General features: G+C 44.6%; 1 protein-coding gene across 1 annotated transcript in view; it reads left to right on the top strand.

Annotated features, from left to right (window-relative positions):
• Positions 1-464: 464 nt before the first annotated feature.
• CYYR1 (cysteine and tyrosine rich 1) overlaps positions 465-25,131 on the top strand; it is a 51,562-nt gene continuing 26,895 nt past the window's right edge. The window contains exons 1-2 of the mRNA XM_050332732.1: positions 465-561; positions 2,877-2,979. Coding sequence (XP_050188689.1) covers positions 465-561; positions 2,877-2,979 — 200 coding nt within the window. The remainder of the gene's footprint in view (positions 562-2,876; positions 2,980-25,131) is intronic.

Here is a 25,131-nt window from a genome sequence, read left to right as displayed (position 1 = left end):
CCACGGGCACGGCCGGCAGCCCCTCCACCAGCGCGCCGCATCCCCGCACCGCTCCCTCGCTCGCCTGTACGAACAAATTATGACTTCGATCACAGCCTTCAAAACGATCACAGTTCCCAATCGCTGTTCACAAACTGCCCCGAGGACCCCCCTCGAACACGGTGCGAGCAGGACGGGCGCTGCCTTTCGCCGCGCCCGGGTGTCCCCGCGCCGGCCGAGCCGGGGCCGGGCCGGACAAAGGCGGCGGGAGGCGGGGAAGGCAGAGGGGCCGCGCCGCGACGGGGCGGCCCCGCTGCCGCCGCCACCAGGGCGCAGCCGGGCCGGGCCGAGCCCGCTGCCCCCCGCAGCCGCCCTCAGGCCGGCCCGGTCCCTGCCCGGTCCCCGCGGCGCCGCCCGCCACCCTGCCCACCTCCCCGGCCCGCCCCCGCGACGGGGCGGGCGGCGGCTCCGCGCCCGCCGCCGGCATGGAGAGAGCGGGGCGGCGCGGCCGGACCGAGGGGCGTCCCGCCCGGGGGCTGCTGCTGCCCCCCGGCCTCCTCCTCCTTCTGCTCCTCCTGGCAGGTCAGCGGGGCCGGGGGCGCGGGCAACGGGTGCGAGCGGGGCCGGGAGGGCGGCGGGGGCCGCAGGTTTAGGGCAGACACGGGGGCTTTTCCTCGTCGGCGGTGGAATTGGCAGCCGGAGTTGGAAGGGGCTCCCCGGGGTTTCCCAGCAGAGCGCTCCCGGGCATGGTGTGCCGGGCGTGAGTGCCGCTGGGGCTGCAGGGAGGATAAACTGTGTATAAATATGTAATGGGGGTATGCCAAGAGGATGGAGCCAGGCTCTGCTCGGTTGTGCCGAGCAAGAGGACCAGAGGCAACGGGTAGAAACTGATGCCCAGAAAGTTCCACCTGAACTTAGGGAAGAACTTCTTTACTGAGCAGTGACCAAGCACTGGAATAGATTACCCAGGGAGACTGTGGAGTCTCCCTCACTGGAGATATTCCAGAACGATCTGGATGCAATGCTATGCCATGTGCTCTGGGATGACCCTGTCTGAGCAGAGAGGTTGGACCAGATGACCCACTGGGGTCCCTTCCAAGCTGACCTGTTATGTGATTTTGTGAACCTGCACCCTGCAGGAGAAACCTGTGAGGTACCCGGGCAGGATGGAGGAACCGTGGTACCGCCACGGCTGAGTCAGGACGTGCTGCCTAGGCCCAGCTAGAGACACAGGTGCTTGTCCCAAAGAAAAGGTAGCAGTACAGAAACCTGGAGCCACTGGCATGGGGCATCCCACGAGGGCAGCTGTGCCAAAACCTTGTGGCAGTCGCTTTGCTGCTCCCTCATAGCAGGGCTCTCCCAGAGATGCATGTTGCACTGGCTGCCCTGAATCACTTGCTGGGGGTGGTTGGCAGAACGATGGGTCAGTTGTTCCATTTTTTCATGCATTTCTTTAATACCAGGGTAATTGCACAGGTTTAGGGTACGGCTGCACAGGCTGACCCATGTGCTGTGTTGCACAGCCCTCTCCAGCCCTCGCCCTCACTTGGTACTTGTTTTCAAGCATGAGCAGGTTCAGAGAGCTGACCTGCTAAAATGCCATGAGCAAGCTTCAGGCTGTGAGATGGATCAGCAGCACGAGCCGTTCACTGCACAGTCAGTGAGCAAAGGAGCCTCGGTGTGAGGTGAGAACTCGCACCCAGAGGTGGGACAGGAATAGGAGCACAGCAGCAGCTGGGATGAGCTGGTGTTGTCTGGATTCCAGCACACTAAAAGTTGGGCCAGCACAGATGACAGTGACAGCAGAGGGAGAGTGGGAACCCCACGGCATGAGCTGCTGCCTGGGGAACAGGAGCCACAGCACACTGGGAATGCAGAAGCATAGCTTTGCCATCTTTGTTTTCAGGTCTCTGTCATGGCAGTGTGTGACCAAATAAGTCACCAAGGGTGGTGGTGTCCAGGACAGGGAGTCTGTTTGGATTGATCCAGGCAGAAGCTGAAGTCTTGAGAGTGAGGAAGGAGAACCAGGGATGAGATGTGGGAAGTGTGGAGTCCATGAGGATGTTCTTACAGTGCATTGACAATACACAAAGACTGTATGGTGTTAGTTACTTGGGGGGACCGGACTTAGGGCTTTGAAAACACTGAGTCACGACAGCACAAGAGGTCAATACCTTTAAAGTAACTTCTCAACAGCAATAACGAGATACATGTTCTTCCATGCTTCTTAATTGCAACAAGTTTTCTTACTGTTTTTTCACAGTTTGCTTTGTTCCTCAGTCTGGCAGAGTGCTGCTGCTGGAAACACTCGTGGCCCCAGCTGGGCAGGACAATCTTTGACAGTGGGGCAGAGAGGACACTGCTGGCCTCCTTGCTGGGCACTGCTGCTCCACGCTACCCGTGGCCCTGGGGCTGGAGCAGAGCCAGAGGAGCTGCTGCCAGCTGGCAGGGGGTGAGGGAGCCCCAGGCAGTCTAATTTGCACGCCAAGCTGGGGCTGGGCAGGGTCTGGGAGCGTAGCCTGTTCTCAGACACGTTCCTTCTCCTCCCCTGCCACCCTGCAGTTCAACAAGACAGGCAGGCTGGACTCCTTGATGGAATGGAAAAAGTTGATCCGTGGTGTCTCAACATTTCAAAATGCTCTTTTTTATTTTAACGGATTAAGTATAAGAAGGAACTGATGAGGCCAGCTACAAAATACCCATACACAAAACACCTAACTCAGAAATGCAGAATGAGTGGGAATGGGCTGCCATTAGGATTACAGGGTCAGGTCGCACCTCAAGTGAAGTCCTGTGATTGTATAAAACTGTTAGAATCCATTTTCTTTAAAGCTGTGCTGTACAGCATTTTGTTGTTGCTGCCGTTTGACCTCATGAGTGTTATTTTTATTCAGCAGAAGATTGTCTGGCTCAGTGTGATAATGACTGCAAAGCTTACTGCTGTGATGGGACTACTCCCTACTGCTGTTCGTATTATGCCTACATTGGGAATGTCCTTTCGTAAGTATATTTGTACTTTAGAAGAAAAACCCAGAGTGTTGTGTTCATGGGCTCGATGTAAATTTGGGTTGTGGGAAACCATGTTTTGGCAATAAACAGTGGCAGGGTTTGGGTGTTTTGGTATTAGTTTGGTTGGTTTGTTTGTTTTTTTCCTTGCTGGTAACAAACATTGGTATTCCTCTGAAGTCTCATGTTGCATATGTTTTTGAAGCAAACCAGAAAGTTTGCTAAAATTGGGGGTTCTGTCCTTAGTTTGTGTATAATAATATAATTTGTAGAAGTAAGCTTTAGAGGTAGTGAGATCTTTGTTTCAAGCTCTTGAGATGAAAAGACCTATGAATAAAAATTTTGTGGGTTTTGTTGAAATGCTTTGTCACAATACCTGAGACAGTAGCGATTGAATATTGATTCAAATTATTTGGATTTGAAATTCATCTTGCTTTGAATACTTTTTTTCCCCTTTTCTTTTATTGACTTACTTGTTTTTGTTAAGTGGTTTTTGAGTGTTAGTGGAATTTATTGAACAGGTTGTAGGTGAGGGTAATCTGACCCTTTAACACTGTGGTATGAACAGCATGCTTCACAGTGCTTTAAAAAACACAGCAGGTGAAATGAAGTGGTTATGAGTTATTTTCTATCTAGAGAAAAATACAGGAGAAAACTGTTGATTAAAAACATGGGCTCCAGTGCAGATGTCTGTCTTTGCACTGGTAGGGATGAAGAAACTTTCCTACTGGAGGACTGACTCTGGCCTTAATTTAAGTGACAACCCATAAGTATTACATTCATGTGCGAGGGCAAACCTAAGCTAAACATAAAATGTTGTTCTTCAAGATAGGACATCTCACTTTCTGTTTCATCAATCCCACCAGTAATTTCCTTAACCTTTAGCGTGCAGTCTGTGGCTTATTTTTGGTTTATGTTCTTGACTAAAACCAGAAAAGTTAAAAAAGGCATGGCATAGAGACTGCCTGGTGCTTGGGGGGGAGTGAGTGGGAAGGTGGTGGTAGTTGTTTCTTTCTAAAAAGACTCCTCTGATGCAGGTTTTGTTTCAGCCATGGTACCTGGGGAATATTCCAGTGTTTCCTTCAGCATATTTTATAGCACTTTGAAGGAGTAGGCAGAGTGATGGTATTTTAATACAGAATTGATCCACAGTTTTTAAAGCAGATCAGATGCTTCCTGGCCTAAAGTAAATAAAATTATGACAGAGCACCAGAACCCTTCATTCATCTGGAAATGAAAAAGCATGTACTTTAAATTGATTACTACTGGAGAATGACAAGTGATTTTTTTCCCTGCTTACCTAGGGAATGCCTGCTTTGATATTTTTTTCTTTGTTTTCATTCCAAAATTGCTGTTCCATTTACAAGCATCAAAGGAGGTGCTGTTCTTTAATACCTTATTCCAGCTCGCTTGTGGTTAGAAATGATGGACATGAGAGCATAGGATATTACATTATAAGAAGGAGGCTTCCCACAGAGCAAGTGAATTTCATCTCCCACTTCCACATCAACATTGCTGGCATTTTCTACCCTAATGTCAGAATTGTGCTTTGTTAGGGATTGACCAGGGGGTTCTTTAGAGTGACTGCTGAAATGTTCAAACCGTACCTTCAGTGCCAGGTTCACACCTAGTCTTTTGTATGTTTGTTTAATACATGTAAACAGCTATTGAAGTAGAGCTGAGTGCCAGTGGCTCTGACACACTGGAGGAGTTTGTGTGTGTCTGGATGGGTGTGAATACTGAAGGGGGCTCTAACGAGTGTTGTTTGCCACAGCATGTCTTGAAGGAGACAGCTGATTTTTCTAATTTTTTATGGTTAAGTACTCCAATTTATACACTAAAAGAACAGTCAGGAGTCATTATACTCTCTGACCTGACATTTCTCATGATTAAGTCACAGAGATTCTTTTTTCCTAAAAGCTGATTTGGGCGTGTCTTCTTTAAACACGTGTAATCTCATTTTGAAAACTTCAGGCATTAATGAGTTGACCATCTGGCCCGGTAAACTGTTCTGTAGTTCATTTCCCAACATTGCTGGGAAATTTTGCTGGGAAATGAAGGTTGGAATTCCTACTGTCAGCTCTTAACTTATCTGCGAGTTTGAAATGTGGTCCTAAATAGTCGTCATGACAGCTCTCAACCTTATCACTGAGCCGGGTGAACTCTGTCAGCCTCACATGTAAGATTTGCTTTGTTTTGCTTTGCCCAGCTCAGGGGTCAATTCTTTGGCCTTCCTTTGAGCTCCCTCTCCTATATTCACTTCCTTCTTTAAGTGTGGCTGGCAGGGCTGAGCACAGGGTTTTGAGAGAAGCCTTGCTAGGACTTTTTTTTTCCCTGTACCATTCTTTGAGTACCTGTTTTGAAGCAGCTATCTGTGATGATCACTGAAGACATAAACGAACTTAGCAATTTGTTCCAGCTCCAAGTCTCTAAGTCACAGTCTTCAAAGCATGTCTGCTGCTTTAAGCCTGCAAACTGTTCTTTGCTGGGGCTAGTACCTTGGATTTAGCTGCATTTCAAAAGACTTTATTGTGACTTTAGCTATACCCCATAAGAATAACCTTCCCTTTTCATTATTAGGCACTATATTGGTTTTGTTGTTGGTGGTGTTTTGTTTGTTGGTTGGTTTTGGGGTTTTATGTGTGTGTGTTTGTTTGAGGGTTTTTTATGAGTAAGAAGTTTCACATTGCCTCAACCTCAAATGACAAACTTATGAAAGCGCACTAGAATTTGGAAACGGTCACTAGCGACCTTTCTGCTTATGTTTTTCTGTTAACCATTGTGTATTGAAATCTTAAAAGAATCTAATTTGATCCAGCACACAATGTGTCCTGATAATTCCACGTAAAGCTGTTATTTCAGTGTCCTTCGTGTCCTTCAATGTCATAATTTTTGATCGTACTGTCTGCACCAAACAATGGACGTGATCTGCATGGGTGCTTTCACAAGTGCCTTTTACTGCCTGAACCACCATGAGGAGTCCTCACTGTTGTCTTGTCTCTGCTTCTGTAGAGGTTGCTTGTGCTTCTTCGTTTGCTTACCACTAATGTCTGTGCTCTCTCTATGCTTTATAAGTCTGTGTGTCTTCCTGATGTTCCTGCTCTTTAGCTTCTCTGAAATAGTTTTTCTTGCAAGCATAACTCTTTCTCGCAGTTTTGGAAGAACCCTTTTGATGTGCAGTAGATTCTTTTTAAACAATTCTTTGTTTTGTTTCACGCCTCTCACTCTTCTCTTTTTAGGCCCATGTGCCAGCAATTGTAAAAACAGACTATAAACAGCAGGCAGTAATGTATACTCAGATTTTAAAACAAAGTCAGTGTGACTAGATCATGATCATTAATACTTTAGTTGCTTGTAGCCTACAAGTGATTAATTCACTCTCTTCACTCATTAAAACAAGTTGCAACATTGAGATATTCTCTGTAGAGGTTTAGAATTTTCTATTTTAAAAAATCATCATCTTTTTAGGACACCAGGGAATTTTTTTTTTCGTTAGAAGGTGCTCTCAGCAAACATCCTTCAGGCTGTGTGATTAGCCTGTTTTCCTTTCCACATTTGAAGAACAGATGCAGATTTGTCAGCTCACTCCAGTATTTGGATCTCAGGGCCTGTGTGAGATGTTCCAGTAACATCATCTTTAGTTGGACTACAGGTATAATCTGTAAGCATTCAAGGTCTGTGATTGAGTTCCCTGTAATCCCATGAGCATCTCTAATGTAACATAAACATCCTTCCTCCTCCTCTCTCCCTGCAGGAGAGCAAGTTGTTACAGTATTAATTTTGCAGTTGTGTTTCCCTCCCTAGTACTTTTCAGTAGCTACAGCTAATCGTAATTTCCTCTGATATTTGTACATATATATGCATTTCCTCCTGTTTATTTGCTTGGCATCAGTGTTTAATAGTTAGCCCTTCTAAAAATCCCAGAGGTGGATGTTGGTACGAAAGGAGTTTCTTCTGCCGGACCCAAATTTGAGTGTGTGTTTCTGACAAGTGAGTTTTGTATTTGCTTCCGAGGGGCTCCAAATTGTCTGGCCCTCATGCTTATCCTGGTGGGTTTCCTGTGGGTTAATTCCCAGCTAAGTCTTCTCTAACACATTGTGCCTGATGTTTATTGTGACACATGGGTAGCTTTTGAGCCACAGGTGGCTCTTTGAGCAGAGATGTCGATAGGTGCATGTTGTCAGGGCTGGTTCTGGATGCTGTCTTTGACTCTTCCACAGCAATTCACAGCCACACAGTTGGTGTGAAATAGTCCCAGATAAAAATTGGAGCAAAGAGGACATACAGTCCAGCTGCTCTTTCAATCAAGTGCTGCTGGGCCAGCTGAATGTTCAGTGGCAATGAAAGGACTTACACACAGATTTGTCCCACCAGCTTTAAGAAAACCATTGGTAAAATATTCAGCCCTAGTGATTGGTCTGTATTTCCCTGGGTGAGTCTTTAAGGGGACTAAACTGAAATATTGACTTAAGCCGAAGAAGAAAGCTAAGATGCTACATTACATTGCAAAGTTTCTGCATACACTGTCTTCAGAAACGTCTTACTCTAAGGCAACTTTTCTTTAGAAAAACAACACAAAAGAAAACTAAACAACCTATTCCAAGAGCTTCAAAAGTAACTGGGGGGAAAAGTAAAAACTTCAGAGAACTGTGATCTTATTACAGGTAGCGAGATGGTGATTTTCAAGAGGGTAGGTAGAAAAAGCAGAGATACTGATGATGCAACAGCCTGTTTAGTGAAATAGCAGGTGTTGTTTACATGAACTTAATGTATGTTGGAGGCAGTGAATTTTCTGGGTTGGTCTGGGGTTGTTTGGGTTTTTTTAAGTCTAGAGGTTGCACAATGCAGCCAGGAAGGAAGGAAGGCAGACAGAGAATGGGAGGAAAAGAGGCACAGAATACATTTAGCATAAAAACTGTGTGTGTGCCTCAGCCTGCAAAACTGAAGCAAAAGTATGTGCAGTGTATCTAAGTGTGGCATTTGACGTGGAGTTCTTTTATCCAGTAATACCTTTGATAAAAGCAGCTCACCTCAGAGAAGGCGATTTTTGTTCCCAAAGGGAAGAATGTTCCTTAAGCTGATTCGCTTGATATGGGAATATGGGCTGGAGGGTGGATCTGGAGGAGGAGGAGTGCACCAAAGGACAGAATTAACATTTTAAGGGTTAGGAATATAGAGATGTAGCCTCTGGAGTTCAGAGTGAATAAAGGAAATTCAGGAAGCTTGGCATTTGCTGCAGATTCCAAATAATTAAAATTAGACGCTTTCGGGCATCCCACAGTAAATGTGTTTAGCAGCATATGGGTTGAGGATGGTTCTCTGTCTGCATGACAGTTGTATGGTATGGTGCTCTGCTTAAAATAAAATTGTGTTCCTCTTCATCAATGTACTGTTCCAAATTTCCCATGATTGAAGCACTTCAGGACAATAAGTAAAACTGAAATTTATCTGGCCGTTGCCATTTCATGCCTCTGGCTCTGGGACTTTGATTCCATGCCAGAGGTCTGCCAAAGGTCCAGTTCAATAATTATTTTTTCCATTTGGCTTGACTTCTGATCAGGAGAGTCTTCCTGAATGAGCACACGAAGCAGAGGCTCAGGATGCTTGCCCTGAGTACAGGGGGCTAGCTATAAACATGTCATTGGTAAGGCCAAGACTGATAATTAACTGTTTCCCTTTCTTTCTGTCCAAGAGTTGAATAGCAGTTCAGCCTTTTATTCCTTGGTCTTCAACATCTGGAGCACCTATGGAAGCATGCTATCCGTGCTTCAGCCTAGGAAAACCTTGGCAAACAGAGGTCTCTCCGTGCAGGGGGTTGATTAACCACAACCTAGAGAAAAATCTAGGACCGTGTTTCCATTGTAAGATCTGCTGGAGAGGGATCTGCTGGAAACATGACCTTTGCCAAAGTGTTTGAACTACCAGTTGTTTTTTTGTTCCATGCCTGTTGTCCCGGTTCGTATCCTTTAATGAAGAATGTGCCATCAGATTTACAGCCAGAGCAGTATCTGCTCCTGACGACGGCTGCAGAGGAAACCCTTGTCAGCACCACAACTAAAACACAGGGTGCCTCTTCTTTAGCCCTTTGTGTTTTCATTTCTGACCCTGCGTTGTGACAAGCAGCTCAAAATGAGGAAAAAACTGGTTTGCTTGCCAAACAGCAGCTCTCAAAAGATAGCTCCCGCTTCGAGTCTCCCACCTCTTTTTTGCTTGGATGTCTGAATAACTGTTTCGAAATGTTTGAGACTGACGGGATCGTGTTCTTTTGTTTGTTTGATCATTTTTGGAAGTTTGGTTTTAGTTTAGTAAGATCTATAATACTTTTTTTTAGTGAAAACTAGAAATCGTTGTAAACATGCAAGTTCAATTGTTCGTAAGGAAAAAGTCTAGCATGGTTTTGTGCTAAAACTTGAGTTGTTGACATCCCTGTGGATCATCTGTTTTTCATCATTTGGAAGATTGTTAGAATTTGGCCTGAAAATAGAAGCATTAAGGTATAAATCACTGAAGCGTTCTGTGGCTTACAGAAAACTCTGAGGGGGAAAAGTAAACATTCTTAAGGAATTCAGAGAAATTAGCTTGCTTATACTGCTCTATTTCGAAAATATTTTTCAGTGAAAAGGAGAGATAATGTTTTGTTCTTCGCTTGCAGTGGTCTGTTTTGGAAGCCTGCAGGCTTTTCCCATAAGGTTCGGCCATGTAGAAGATAAATGTTTTCTTAACACTTAGTAAGACTGACATAAAGACTGAGCCTGGGGATTATGTTGATCACAAGAGCATTGTCCTTTCTTCATAAGAATTTTACCTTCTGTCTGTTATTTTATACCCACTCGCACACCTTTCCCTTTTTCAAATGTGGGAAAGGCCCACTTCTGAATTTGATAAGAATCTGTAACTTTGTTCAGTCCTCTGTACATCCAAAACTTTCAAGAAAATTCAAATAGTGTGCTGGGCACCAGTTCAGCAAAGTAGTTAAATGTATTTGTAACTTCAAGGTGATGAGTAGCTGTAATGGATAAAGTCCTCATCCTGTTGAAATCAATAAGCTAATTACTTCAGTGGGGATCTTGTGCACTTGGCTCTAATGGGACAAGTTATAAGCTGAAGTACCTTTTTGCATCCAAATGTTGGAAAAAACCCATTTTTTGGCTCTGTGGGTTTTTTTGATCACCATGGTACCTTCCATGTCCACTGCCACTTTGTGCTTCCTTGCTCTTGGTTGAAGCACTGCTTAATAAGGTACGTCACTCCTGTAGGGTCAGGAGATGCAAAGGACAAATCCCCCCTCATCTGGCTTATGCATTCCCTGCACATCCAATGTACCCAAGCCTCCCCCGCCCCCAGCTGGGGAATTTCTGTTTTATTGGCTAATTTGGAGATTTCATTGAGCCTGCAGGGTTCTCAGAGGATTAGTCTGTTGCATTTTGTACTGGTTGCTCTGCAGTGAGTAATATCACACCAACCTGGAGCAGGATTATTAATGAAGATACTTCTGGGTCAGAAGCTCTGCAAGAGGACTGTTTGATGCTGCTCACAGTGTAATTGCAGCCAATCCAAATAAAACCTGTGGCATTAATTCAGTATTTGAACAATAGTGTCCTAGAAAGTGAAACTCTCATTCTAATCTTAATGCGCCTCTTGAAGGGGCAGACAGCGACTTCAGCACATATAAGTGAGTTATTAAAAATTAAAGGAAATGAACTGTTAATTCACAGGGCAGCCACAATTTCCTTCGAGATTTGTAACCGCAACAGGGTAGAAATTCCACAGTTAATATAATCCTTAGAAATCCAGTGACGTTTTCTCAATGATTTTTCTCTGTTTAAGAAAGAAAAGGGTTGTGACGTTTGCTTTCAGAATCACTTCTGCTATCATAAAACCTTTTTTTTTTCCCTGCAATGAATTGTGTTTGTAAAATGCAAGGTTGCTCCTGGAACTCACACCATACATAGGTATTTAGTATGGAATGGAGAGGCACTAAATACCGACAAACAGGCCAGGCATGTTTCATCACTGTGTCTCCTCTTTTGGCTCATCCACACAGATAAGAGATTTTTACTGCTCTCCTTACATGGAGTTATTCCTTTTGCTCACAAGGGAGACTTGGTTTAATGCTGAATGTTCCAGCTTCTGTCTCTTTGAGACCTGTGGTACACTTTGGCACAAGCACAGGCGGTACTAAGGATCTGCAGCTATTGTTGAAACATCTGCTCATCGGCTGAGATTCACTGAACCTTATTTTTCAATGCCTCATAGACTTGCTGTGCTGCTGTTGAAGCATAGAGGGACTGTGCAGACTATCTCTACTCCAGTCCTTCCTACAGTCCGTGGTCAAGATGATCTAATGAAGGTATAATTAGGGTGTTGCTGCCCTGTAGCTATTTCCAGCTGCTGAGCAGCCCGTAGGGCACCAGTGTTAGTAAACTAGGAATAACATATGAAATGCAGCCCCAAATGTGTGTGCTTATGCTATCACATTATCAGCAGTTTCGGTCTCTGTGCTGCGTGCTGCTTATTCCTGTTGTGCCCATGCATTTGACTTTTTCCTTCCCACAGCACATTAAGAGAGAGCCTGGATGTGAACAGCGTCCCCTCCCCTCACCACTGGTGCTTCCTCCTCATGCCCAGTAAAAGGAACAGAACAGAAATAATCATTTGGAACAGGAGGGGAGCAGTCAGCCTTGCAGAGTGGCATGTCCCTCTGTGGAGGGGGAGGCACCAGCTTCACCAGCAGATGTCTTGCACTTCAAAAGAGAACCCCTCCACCCCGGGGCAGTTTGCAACCCTCTGGGCAAGGCAATATCAACTGCAGTGGGAGGAGTGCTGCAGATCCCTTGTTCCCCAATGCCTCTGCAATAGATCTGTGCAGGGAAAGAGAAGCAGAAATATTCTGATAGCAGACTGAGGAGAATTCTGAAATGGAAGGCAAGCAGTGGAGAGACCCAAAATTAATTACTTGTGTATAAGTAGCACTTAGAATATGATGGTGTTTAAATGGTACGTGACAGCAGCTCTTAATTCTTTTGTTTGTATCAAATCCTTCAAGTCCCTGAGCTTTTGGGCCTCTCATATGCTGCTTTGGAAATGTAAACTAAGAGGAAGAAAATAAGCAGCCAGCATAAATTTAACACTTCACTTTTCATTGTTGGGACTAAGGCAACTCTAAGAGTATTTTTTACCAGACCTTGTTGAAACCTTATAGATATTCCTGGAAGAGTAACAAGAATTTTGTTAGTGCAGTCATTTGTAAAAAGAATACATTTTTTTTTTGTCAGCATTTTTGCTTTCCACGTGTGTAGGATTATATTCTGAATATGGACCTGGAATATGCCATGGATAAGCATATTCAGATGAAAACCTTGAGATGGAGAGGACTTGCATGTGAAGAGTCCTTTTGTGCCATGTCCAGCACAAAAGTGCTCTCAGCTGTGAGTGAGAAGCCTTGGTGTGAATGTTATCTAAGCAATTATTAACCTTCCTCCAAACCATTTTGTCGTGTGCAAATGTTGCATTCTTTTAAGACAAGAGTTATTTTTGCCTGCCTTTTTGTTTGCCAACACCCCTTCTCTGGACCCATGGCCTTTCCCTCAGTGCAGTGTGCTAACCCTTTGCGTGGTCTGAGTCCCCAAAGACCTTGATGAGGCTGTGTCCCATGGTAGCTAATATATTTACATGGCTGAAAGCTAATATTGTTTACTCAGTCCACAGTGGTAACCCTGTGTTTGGCTTGGGAATAAATGGCCTATTTACAGAAGCTGAAATTATGAAAATGGATGACAGGATCACCCGTCTGTTCGCCTCACATTGCTTTCCTCCAGTGGCTCCTTGCAGGGATAATTTGATACTAAATTCCAGTGGAGAGCAAAAGAATAGAGCTTCAAGGCATGGGGGTTGAATTAAAAGTTATGGCCCTCATTCTGTATTTTCAACAGCATTTAAAATTGTCTGAAGTAAAGCACAATTGATCTTTGTTCCTGAACCTTCACAATTGCTGAACGAGACTTAATGATTGAATTTGCATATTTCCAGAAATATAATAAAATGTCAGCTTGACAGTAGTGCTCTCAGAATTGCTACATGACAGGGGCGCTGCAAACATAATGGCATGTCTGCTGTATGTTTCGAATAACATACTAACATTTAAGACAATGTCCTGAGATTAGGAGGGGAACGATGGTATTTAATGTCAGTATTTGCTAAGCTTATGTTGTTGCTGTCTCTTAACATAGTTTGTTTTGCATTAAAATTTCATAGCAAGAGAGTAAGTTTTTCTAGCTTGCTCTTCCCACCCATCCCAGTCATCCTTTCTTCTGAAATTGGTGAGGATGAAATGGCCTCTGTATGCTAGCAGGGGATGGATTTGATGACCTAGGAAGATCATTTCACATTAGTCACATTGTTCTGGCTTGGGCATGGGCTAATTGAACATTTTGAAGCTCTCATCAAGCTGGGGTACAGGATTTCTCTCTCATACTCCTCTGCAGTCACAGGCTGACAGCACCTGCTTACAAGCTGACCTCCGGGCTGGAATGTGCAGAGCACACCATGATCAGGCTGGCTTATCCAGCGGGGACAGTCACCTCTGCAGGTGAGCTGGCCTGGGCACTGCCAGGGAAACAGCCCTGGTTTGTATCACTCCAATTTAGAAAGTTACAAAGCAGCTTTGTTTTAGTTTCTTAGCTGTGGATCAAAAAGTAGGGATGGTCTTTTTTTACCTCCTGTGGAGGAAGTTTTCTTCTGTGTATCTGTGAATAGTTAATGAGAAGGATGCTGCAGTAGGGACCTGAAGAGCCCTGTGATTCCCTCTGAAGGGAAGCCTTGGGTTGCCCTTGGGAAGCCTTGCTGGGGAGATCCCACTTTGGACAGGTGAGTGGTGGAAAGCTGCAGGGAGGCTGTTGGCATTGCCAGTCCTTCTCGTCCCACTGTCCACTAGATCATCAGATATTTTTAGGAGTGCAGAAAAAAACATCTGTAGTTTATCTCCATGTCATGTGAAATCTGTCAGATGCAGGTGCCGTCAGGTCCCTTTGAGAGCAGGACTGTGTCAGAGATGGAACACTACTGCTTGGTACTCATATACTGGGGGTTTAAGGGAGAGTTGTTCACGGCATTTGTGCTCCATAACTCAAGGGAAAGGGCAGGTTGCACCGTGAGCTCTTCCCTTGAGCTGCTCGCTCGGCAGCCGTCTGACCCTGCTGCCCATCACTGGTTTTCACCTGCATTTTGTCCTCCCTGTCCTGCCCATGTTGCTGTGCTCCTGGCAGGGCACAGGTTCAGGTATGTTGGTCTGACCTTGTGTTCAGCCTTTGCCTGGTGACTGGGGGTCACTGGAGGGGCCCCCAGTAGAGTGTAGGACATGGACAAGGAGGACACGGTGCCCCCTTGTCCATCAGAATATAGCTCTTGCACTGGGGGAAAATGTGGTCTCTCTTTCAGCTGATATAAAAGCAATTACTGCTCTGTGAGGCCAGTAGCTGGAAAGTACATTACCAGTTAGAAGCACTTGTTTAAATCTGAAGGCACTACCTCTCAGTGAGGGTTTGCTTCATTATGTGTCAATAATTTAACATATGTTGCAGCTGCTGATAGGGCTTTTTTAATGAGATGCCCTTGTTTTCCCAGACTGAATACTTGCAGTGCTCACAAAAAAACACTGGATGTGTGAATATGTCAAACATGTCAGCTGATTTATTACTGTTATCTGTCACTTGCATCGAATGGTTTTAATAACTGCCAGAACTAACAGCTCCTTCCAAACTGCTGGTGGCACTGCTATAGCTGTTGCAATATTTTTATCACTTTTTATTTTTTTTCCACTTTGTGTTATGAGATACAAATTCAATTAATGGGGCAAAATCCTCAACTCAATTTATACATATTTGTGCTGACTGAAAATACAGTCCTGCATGAGAAGAGCTATGAGGTTTTTCTCAAAAACTGGTGAGAAAAATATTTTAGGCTTCCTCTGGCCTGTCCACTGTGAGGGCTCTGCCACTGTGTTGATTTCCTGTGCTCCTCTGGCCGTTCTCAGATGTGAGAAGTACCTTTTTCCTTGGTGTTGTCAGCAAAATCCTCATATTGGCTTCACAAGAGCATCAGACACGTTTTTGTCCAGGTGCTTGGCATAAAACTGGGATTGGAGGGTTCTCCACCTGTGAGAATCTTCAGCTGTGGATTGTATGCAACTTAAGAAGTTGCTTGAGGCAGGACTTCAAATGGGCCCCTGTTTTGTAGCTGTGTGTTTCCAGTCCTGTTTTATTTCTGTGGGGTTTAGCTGCTTCTTCCTCAGAAAATAGCCAGCTGATTTTACTTTTTGTCTCCGTCCCACCTACCTGGCCTGCCGGTGTTCTTGGAAAGCCCTCAGGATGACTGCTCAGCTCACATGCCACAAGCACATTGCTTGGGACATTTCTCCCCAACCAGGCATTTGCTCTTACACTGTAACAGCTCCATACAGACCCAGGAAGCAAAATAAAAAGTTTGGACTAGAAAGGGCAGCTTATCTGCCACAGGACCTTAATGGTTTGGAGGAAAAAGGTCGCCTTTCTCTTCTTCGCATTGGCTCGGCATCATCGATGCTGTTACCCGAGGGGGACATTGCTGTGCCTCCCCTGCCACAGGGGTGTGTGAGGGCATGGATCAGCTATCCTGAGGAAGATCAGGCTGCAGCCCCTGGGTGGGTCAGGCTGGAATCCCTGGGAGTTAGATGTTTTCCCCAAGATCCAACCTGAACCTCCCCTGATACAACTCCAGCCATTCCCTCAGGTCCTGTCACTGGTCACCCCAGAGAAGAGATCAGTGCCTGCCCCTCCGCCTTCCCTCATGAGGAAGCTGCAGATCCTGATGAGGTCTCCCCTCAGTCTCCTCTTCTCCAGGCTGAACAAACAAAAGTGACCTCAGCCACACTTCATATGGCTTCCCCTCCAGACCCTTCACCATATTCATAGCCCTCTTTGGAAAGGTCCCCTCCCCGTGAGCAGGATCCCAGCCCTTTTCTCCATGCCGTGTGCCCAGGGAAGCACTCTCAAGGGATAGAGAGGTGATCATCCACAGGACACCATTGTGTGTAACTACTCTTTCATTAAGAAGTTAAAAGGATTAAGAACTGTCTGAGATGTCAAAAAGTAGAGGCAACAGAGAATTACCAAGTAATGAGGGTTGCTTGTAGTGAGGGTCTTTGGGGATTAATACTAACAGGGAAAATTTTCCAGTGCCAATCAGGACCTGGGATGTAAATGCAGAAACCTTGGCCGTAAATGTGTGTGTATGAGAAAGATACATTTTAAATGAATGCACTTTGGAGGTTCTCAGATGACAGATTTAAGGGTGTATCTGTGACCTTAATTTGCCCCTCTCCTAAATACTTTGAGGCACAGCCTTCAATTACACAACTTTTTCAAGTCACAGTGAGATTGTAATACTCATATATGTCTTCCACAGCAATGTTTTCAGTGTGAAAGGGCATGGACATCTCTACAGATTTAAAAGTGGCCCCTTAATGCCTTTTGCATGGAGTAGTGAAAAAGTCTCTCTCTGGTCTTGCTGTAGGAGATTCCAGACCTGTAAGTGGATCGGGCCCCTGGTGGCCAAAAGTCTTTACCAGCTCATATGAAATATGTTGCTGGTGTCATTCCAACAGTTACTGAGTAAACCCAAAATTTATCCCCTGTGGTGCCAGGCGAAATATTAGTTGAATAGCTCAAACCAGAAGCACAGGGGCCAGAGAACTGAGTGTGCCCTCTCCTTGGGCAGGCAGTACCTCCTGGCCAGAACAAACAACAACCAGGAGAGCACTGCAGGGTTGCTTTTTTCTTGTTTTCTGTGGCATAGCTTACCTGAATATGAACAAGATGTGTTCTTCTGTGGTGTTAGCACATTATGAAAAAAAAATCAGCATAGTAATTAAGTGTCGTTTTTGTTGTGGTGTTTCAGGAATTCAGTGACAATACAAGGAGACAATGATCTAGTTAAACACATAACAAGCCCATGTGTTCAAAAGTGTTCAGGGATCCCAGATCCCATTTTCAGGTATGCAGCAAGAGCCTTGCTTTCAGAGGAAAGGTTTCAGGAGGCCTCAAATGACTCAGATTTTCTGCAGGTAGTCTTCTGTGGAGTCATCCCTGGCTTTTGGGACACTCTTTTAGTGACCAAAATTTTACCCCCTGTATTGGAAAACTGCATGTCTTTGTGTATGCTGAGTTCAGTGCACTTACTTCCTGACTTTCTAGTCTTGGCACCACAGCTCTTTCCTGTTCCTTAAAAAAAAAAAACCAAAACCCACATACCCCTCAAAAAGCCCTTCCATTCTCTGCTTGCTCAATTACTCTGATTCATGATCTTTCAGTGTTTGCTGCTATATCTTTACATTATTTCTACCAGATCATGAAATGTCTAGCAGAAATAAACTCTTAATCAGATGTGACTGCATTTCTATTTTTGAAAGCCATCCAACATGGCAAATTAAATCGGAGAGGGAGTTGGGGAATTGGATTGTGCTGTGATCTTTGATATAGGTTGAAATATAGATTGGAAATAGGTTGAAAACTCCTCTGAATTAGTGCCCTCAGGTGTAATACAAAATACATAGCATTTCAAGGCATCTTCTCAAATAAAGGTCAAGAAGAGAGTGAAAATAAGTTCTATCCTGTTTAAAATATATGTCAGTAACAATATGTTCATTATCTTAAGCTACTTCGCATATTTTTCATAGCGGAGTTTTATATTTAATCTGTGAAACGGGGGGTTTTTTTAGTTGTATTTTTGGCAAGATATTTTCAAGACTGTCTTTTAAAAATAATTTTTAAATCTGCCTTTATATGTATGTCTCAGACTTAATTCTACAGTCTGAAAACAAATTTCCAATGGCCGTGAAAATGCCAGCTTGATTTATCTCGAGGTCAATAGGAATCTTGTTGAGGCTGTGGAACGGGAGGGGTAATAAATGCCTCTGGTCCGTGTGTGCAGCAATGGTTGATGCATGGTTCATGTGAGCCATTTTAATCTCTGAAATAAAACAGATGGAAATGGTGGTTGGAGCCAAATCATTATAGCAAAGCATTATCAGCGTAGAGTCTTTGTGGCCTTCTTCCATCTCTTCATGAACCAGGATGTTGTAACATCCAACTTCATAACAGTAAATGGGCTATAGAAACTTGTCCAGAAACTGTCTGCTGAAGTGGGTTACATTCCCCAGGGCTTCCTGCATGGCCCTAGCAACTTTAAAACATTGCCTTGATTTAAAGCCTCTCCCACCCAAAGTCAGGGTGAATGTACTGTTTTGGTTCTTCTTAAGTTCTCAAAGTGTTTGATTTTTCCCCAGCAAATGAGTTGTGCCTGCATCTTGCCACTTGGTAGCCATGCCAAGTGATTTGGTTTTGGTTTAATTTACATGATTGTATTAGTTCGTGGTAAGGTGTTTGTCCGGGAGAGCTCACAAAGATGGCAGGTGGTGGCACCTCTCAGCAGGCAGATGTGAGAAATGAGGGATGATGGGCAAGTGTGTCTGCCCCTTCCAGGGATGTTTTATGTTTGAGGAGGGGCAGGAAAGGGGCAGGAGAGCTTGTTGTCCTGCCCCTGTGCTCAACCCCAGCGAGGCCTCATCGGGAGTTCTGTGTCCAGTTCTGGGCTCATCAGGAGAAGAGAGACATGGAGCTCCTGGAGCATGTCCAGAGGAGGCCACAAAGATGATGAGGGGACTGGAGCATCTGACAAGGAGAGGCTGAGGGAAGAGACGACTGAGAGGGGGCCTTGTCAGACCCTGTGGATCTGCAGGGCGGTGTCAGAGGACAGACCAGGCTCTGCTCAGTGGTGCTGAGCAATAGGAAGAGAGGCAATGGGCAGAAACTGATGCACGGGAAGTTCTCTTGAACATGAGACAGAATTTCTTTGCTGTGCGGTGACCACACACTGGAACAGATCACCCAGAGAGGTGTGGAGTCTCCCCCACTGGAGATATTCCAGAACCATCTGGGGTTTGCCCTGACCCAGGATCAGCACCAGCACTTGGCCTTGTTAAATCTCATGAGATTCCCACTTCTGAAGCTTGTCCAGGTCCCTCTGGATGGCATCCTTCAGGTGTGCCAACCACACCACCCAGCTTGGTGTCATCAGCAAACTTGCTGATGAAGGAGGCAGAGTGTAACAGAGACAACACATGCAAAAGTAGCTGGTGTGCTGTCATCTCTGGGGCTCCATTTGAAAGGCAGGGTGATAATGGAAGCACATAATGTTGCTCACACATGACTATCTACTGCCCTGGTCTGCAGGTCCTGCTGTGATTGCTCTCTAAATTTAAACAGGTACTTACTTTATGTGTCTGCACCAGCTGGCATAGGCTTAGCACAGCCTGTGCTGCATAGAGAAATGGAGTCTTTTGTGTTGGTGCTGTAGAGGATGTGTCCAGCAAGATAAATGAAGTATAGTTTTGTTCCCCACATAGTACCTTTCACTGAACTATCTGCCAGGGAAGCAGATGATGCTCTGTAGGAATGAATGACCAAAGGGGGATTGATGACCCCAGACAGGAAAAACTTGAGCAAATAGTTGATTTCCTGGAAGATTCATTGTACTGAGAAAAGTGATTAAAGGCAGACCAGCTACGCTTAATAAGTAAAAATGTAATCGTTTTAGCAACTCACGTTGGTACTCTCCTATCATCACTTTACCAAGGAGATGCAAATGTCTTGCTTCAAAGGATTTGCATCTGCTAACCTACCTGTTGTACATCTGTCCTGTTGTGTCCAAAGCTGGGATTTAAAATTCCTCAAATGATCCAAGTTAAAGCTAATTGTTAGTGTTTTGTTACTGGACCTAATCTTTTTTTGTGGTCTGTTTAAACCAGGACATTTGAGAATTGCCCACTCCCTCTGAAAGCTGGCAGAGGCTGTGTGGCATGCTCAGCTCCATGCCTGTCTCTTGGCTGCCTGGGCTGTATTCACAGTGGTCCTGACATTTATAAGGATCTCTGCACACACAGTACCTCTGTGGAAGTCTATTTATAGTGCACACTTGAAGGAAATATAAATTAAGGCGTACACTAGCAGGTGACAGAGACAGGACGTGTTTTAGGGCTGAGTGGAAGGCACGTCAGTTAACCTTTGTTTTGCCAAATAGAAAATACAAGAAATATGTATGAAATGTCTCCATCTTTCATGAAAAATAAAAGTAATTATTTATTCTATAATCAAACTACTTTGGAAATGCCAGAGGGTAACAACTGCTGTATTCCTGCTTGCGAGGTGCTACGCAGCTGGAATTATATTCCTGATGTTTCAAAGGAAGTAAATTTGGGTTTGTTCTCCTGAGAGTCAATTAGTTCTCTGCTGGTAAATATTTCTAAATCTGTAGGTAAAAAAGGATAAAGCTTCATCAGTGCTGCAGAGAGCACGTCAATTGTGTAAGGGCTTCTGCAGAATTCATTAGCAGAGCAACACGCCGAAGCGGAAGGTTAATTTGCAGAGATTTGTGCTCCTCAGCCCCAAGTGCTCCAAGCTGTAAGAATTCTGCACTCACCGAGAACCCAAGTGCCCTCAGGGGACCAGTCTACCAGCAGAAGTCCCATCTTCTGGTTTCCAACTAAAACGGGAGTAACACATTTTATAGGTGTAATCTGGTAGAACAGGGGAATCTGCCCGTCAGTGGCTTTTTCCACTGACAGGTTTGTGTTGTGGGAATACTGATTTGGCCTTTAAGCTGTCAAATTCGCCACCATCAGTCTGTTATGCCTTTCCAAGGACCAGTCTTGTGACAGTGTGTCACTGTAGACTGTGACCACCGTTTTAATCTCAGAATACAAGCTGCTGCCAGGGAAAAGATAATTGTGGTACAAATGCTGTTATTTTTTCTCTTCTACAAAAAATTATAAAGATGTGGTGTTGCAAGTTAATGTAAAGGAGAGCAAAATTAGCCCTAAGAGGTAAAAATAGCTCCTTAGTCTAAGTTCAATTTTGAGAAAGAAATCGGTTACAGCATAAAATCTCTGCTCCTTTTATGTGGATGAAGGTGGGGGGGCCGGGCTGTTAAACCCAGGGTGTCAAACAAGTTGCAGATTCTTACAAGTTGCGCTTGTACATATAAAAAAATCCATTACACTTTTTAAAGAAGGAGGCTGTCCCTGTTCTCCAGTTTATAAATATTTCATGCTGAAATAATGGATGAGGTGGCAGAGCTCACACCACGCTGCAGGGCTGGAGTCGCTCTTTTCGGATTCTGATTGAAGTGGATCGCTGGGGAGTTGTGCATATGCTGAAGCCAGCGGACCCAAATGTGCCCCCGCAGGGTTTGCACTCACAGGGGTGTAGGAAGGAAGCTGTTTGGCTCTGGTGCTTGCTCTCTTGCTCTGTAATGCAATTACAAATTCATTGCCCTTTTCATCAGTTAGTGGGTGAGTGCGTGATTCATTAAGAAAAAAGCTGCCTGTTTTTTCCTCTTCTTTTTTTTCCCCTGTTCTCTGTCCCAGAGGTTCAAATTCTAGGCAGGTGGTGGTTAAGTAGGGTAATTAAAGAGTCTGTCTCAGGAGACATTTATGGGGCAGAAGGAGAAAACCTCCTTTCCTTTTTGTGGCTTTGGGGTGGAAAGGTAGATTCCCTGAGCATCAGGTCAGGAGTGTTTCGTGTAAATGAGGTTTGGCTGCAGCAGCATGTGGTGGTGGAACTGTGGGTGGGTGGGTGAGCTGCCCCCAGCCCGAGCCTCGAGGGGGTGGCCAGCCCCATGGCTACTGCTCCCTCAGCAGAGGTGCCCCCCAACCCCTGGGAAGCTCCATCTGCCAGCTCCTGAGCAGGATTCAGGGAGAGGTAAAATGAAGTTCTGGGGATGCCGTGCAAGGAATGCATTAATGTCCATTACAGCTCATAATTTATCATGGAAATTAGGTGCACAGGGCAGACTGTATAGAGTAATTTAGTACTATTTGTATTCCCCATGTCAGCTCCTTTCATCTGCATAAACCACTTAATTTCATGCACTCCGTCTCTCCTAGTTCTTGATTTTGTTATGAACCCCACAGAATACGGGGATTCCTGGAGGTCATGTGTTCCTAGTGATCTGAGAGGGAAAATGTGAAAGAACTGGAGCTGAAATAAACACTGTCAATTAAAATATTATAATGCTTCCTCTTCTGAATCACTAGTAATTTGCATGATCTGGTGAGAACTACTGGGAAAAAGCCCTTGGAGAAATATTACAAAATGCCCAGATGATTTGCATATTTAAACAATTTATTCAACAATCTGTTAAATCTTGAACGATCCATTGAAAGAGAAAATACAAATCACCCAATATTTTAGTACAAATGAGGTTTCCTTGTTGAAAGATAAAACTTAATTGTACAATTGTGCATTGTACAATTGTACATCTGTTAGCAGGATTTTTTATCCTGTTAAACCTTTATAAGGTCAGTGATTAATTGTTTTACCAAGCCAGTGGTTTGTTGGGGATTATCTGCATTGTCTCTGTTTTTGATACATGGGAGAGAAACACATGTTCCAGCCAGACTGTATTTCTTGTGATTTGTCATAATTATCTCAGGTAATACTGGGATTTCTTCCCTCTTAGTTCTTCCTGTGAAAGTGTCAAGGAGAGAATTTGGGTTGAAATGCTGGATGAGGACTAGTGAAAGTCACAGGTACATTTTTGGCTCTGACACTGACGTCCCAGGCAACCTTGGGCAAGCTTGGCCTGTAAATGCATTGAAGGAATCAAGTGGTCCCAAATCCATGAGCATGTGTGTACAGTTTTTTTTATTTTTTTTTTTCCTAGCTGAGTAGGTTCATAGTCTTAGTTGAAACCCTGTGGTACTGTTAGTCATAATAAAGAATATTCCCTATTTACTGGATGAACTTTGATGGAATTTAAGAGTGAAATTAAATTGGAATTACCTCCACATTTCATGTTGCCCACAATCCCAAAGCTGCTGGGAGCCAGATACTGCTTTACAGCTCCTTTTGGAAGTAGCAGAAAATAATTTCTCTCCCCCACCCTCCCCCGTGTTTGCAGTGAGGCACCCTGAGATGCAGTGAGTTGTCCAAACATTTTAAATGAGCAAGGGATGGAAGTGTATCACCACTCACAGCCTGTTTCTCCTGATATTTGTTCCCCTGCTCCACTAACTGCATTTCTATGCAAATCTTTACCAGATGCAGATTGGCAGGGCCTGGCCACCATCCCTGATCTTACCCTGCAGATAGCTGGCCCTGAAGCTGGAATTTGGTTTCTTTAAAGGTCATTTTCATTGTTTGAAAAGAAACAGGTCGTTCTAGCTGCTGACACAGGAGACTTACAAACTGATTGGCAAATTTGAATGCAGAAAACAGACTCTGGTTAAAATCCAAGTGCATTTGTGATACCAGTTGCTTTTAACCTTATTGAAATCAACTCATTTCTTGTGGATAATTAAGTACTTGGAATTCTTTTGTCTTGCATTAGTTGTTTCAGACATCAGGAACACAGCAGTGTTTGTTTTTCTACAAAATATAAACTCGTAATTAGGTTAGCAAGTAAAAATACTGACAGACTGACAAGGAACAATTATGCAAGGTGAAACTTTAGTCAGGGAGAAAGGGTAGCACGGGTGCTGCTACCTCAGCAGCCTGAATTGTGCCAGCAGCTCCTGTGTTTCCATGGTGGGTTGACTTTGTCTGGATGCCAGATGCCCACCCAGCCACTCTCTCGCTCCCACTCTTCAACAGGAGAAAGAAAATAACATGAAAAAGCTCTTGAGTTAAGATGGTCTGCAGTCCTTTAGGACAAAGCTGCTACAGAGTGGGTCCTGCCCATGGGCTGCAGCTTCCTTCAGGGCATATTCTGCTCCAGCTGAGGCTTTTCCAGGCAACCATGGCTGAAAATGTTAAATCATGACATTAAAATTGCATTAATTGGATTTACCACACAAAAATCCTCAAAACCTTTTATAAGTCAGAAATTAGACGTACAAATCCTTCCATGCCCTTACAGTACAAATCCTGACAATAAATCCTAAAAATACTTTCAAAATATAAATCCTTTCTTTACCCTTGGTATGGAAATCCCAGATTTATGAATCAGAATGGTAAAAATCCTGGGGTTCTACCAGGTTTACAAGTTTTGGCATAATTTTTTAAATGGAAAATTCTGGTCTTATTTTTCTGGGTTTTGTGTGACTTTATCCCTGGAAGAACATTACATGGTTTACATTTACCTCCACTTCTGCAAGGTGCTGGAGTAGGCCCTGGTGTTTTATGTCAGCCTGGGTCATCAGGAAGAAGTGTCCTACTGAACAGGGTAGGAAGGAGAGGTTTTTTTCTTTCTCTGGAGACTTCAAAAGGTTACATGAGAGAGGCAATGGAGTGTGGTTTATTGATGGCCCTTCCTAGCAGTGATGTGGCTCCCTTTGGCTGGTGCATTTAGAGGTCAGCTTCTCCCAGGGCTGACCGTGCAGGTCACCCCCTTGCTCCTGATGCTGAGATGAGAGGCAGGACTTGTGGAGGTCCTGTGAGGATTGGAGGGGCGGGGAGCTCAGCATCAGCCCTTGGCAGGAGATCAGCCTGGCATAATGTGGAAACCAGCAGGACAAAAATAATCCTGAAAGGCTGCTCAGAAGGAAAAATCACGTTTGCCAAAACTGTAGTGGAAACTGACATGTATTAAAAGGGATTTCTGATACAAGACTAAATTTGCTTCAGAACAGAATGGAAAATAACTTCTGTGTGTAAGAAGATCTTTTCTCCTCTTCTGACCGTCATGTTTGTGCCTTCGTGCAGACTGCCCTGGTCTCCATCTTCTCCACTGTCTTCCTACCTCCATGCTCCCCCAGGCAGGTTATTTAGGTCCTGACAAAGTGAGGAGAGAACATAAATGTGCAAGATCGCTTCAACCACGTGTTCACACTGCACTGAAGTTGCATGGCTGTCCTTCTCCACGGGTCCATCTCACCTGACTGTTTTCCCTTGCAAAGTTCGCTCCCCACAGCCAAGGGCACCACTGCAGCTCAGGTAACGTGGCTGGGGGCGCTGGCTTGGCAGTAGCAGCGCTCCCTGTGTTGCTTCAGGCTTTGAAAGACTTGAGTAACTTTCTGGAACAGCTCCAGAGACTTTCCACATGAAGCGGTGTTCCTGGAATGGCAGAGGTGGCAGGAGCCTCATTCAGCAGTGGCTTTTGTTGCAGCCCATCCCT

This window comes from Myiozetetes cayanensis, unplaced genomic scaffold (genome assembly GCF_022539395.1).
Source record: "Myiozetetes cayanensis isolate MyiCay16 unplaced genomic scaffold, myiCay2020 scf5-8, whole genome shotgun sequence".
NCBI classification, from domain to species: domain Eukaryota; kingdom Metazoa; phylum Chordata; class Aves; order Passeriformes; family Tyrannidae; genus Myiozetetes; species Myiozetetes cayanensis.
Note: the sequence above shows the minus strand (reverse complement) of the source record. Positions and strands in the feature narration are given on the sequence as shown.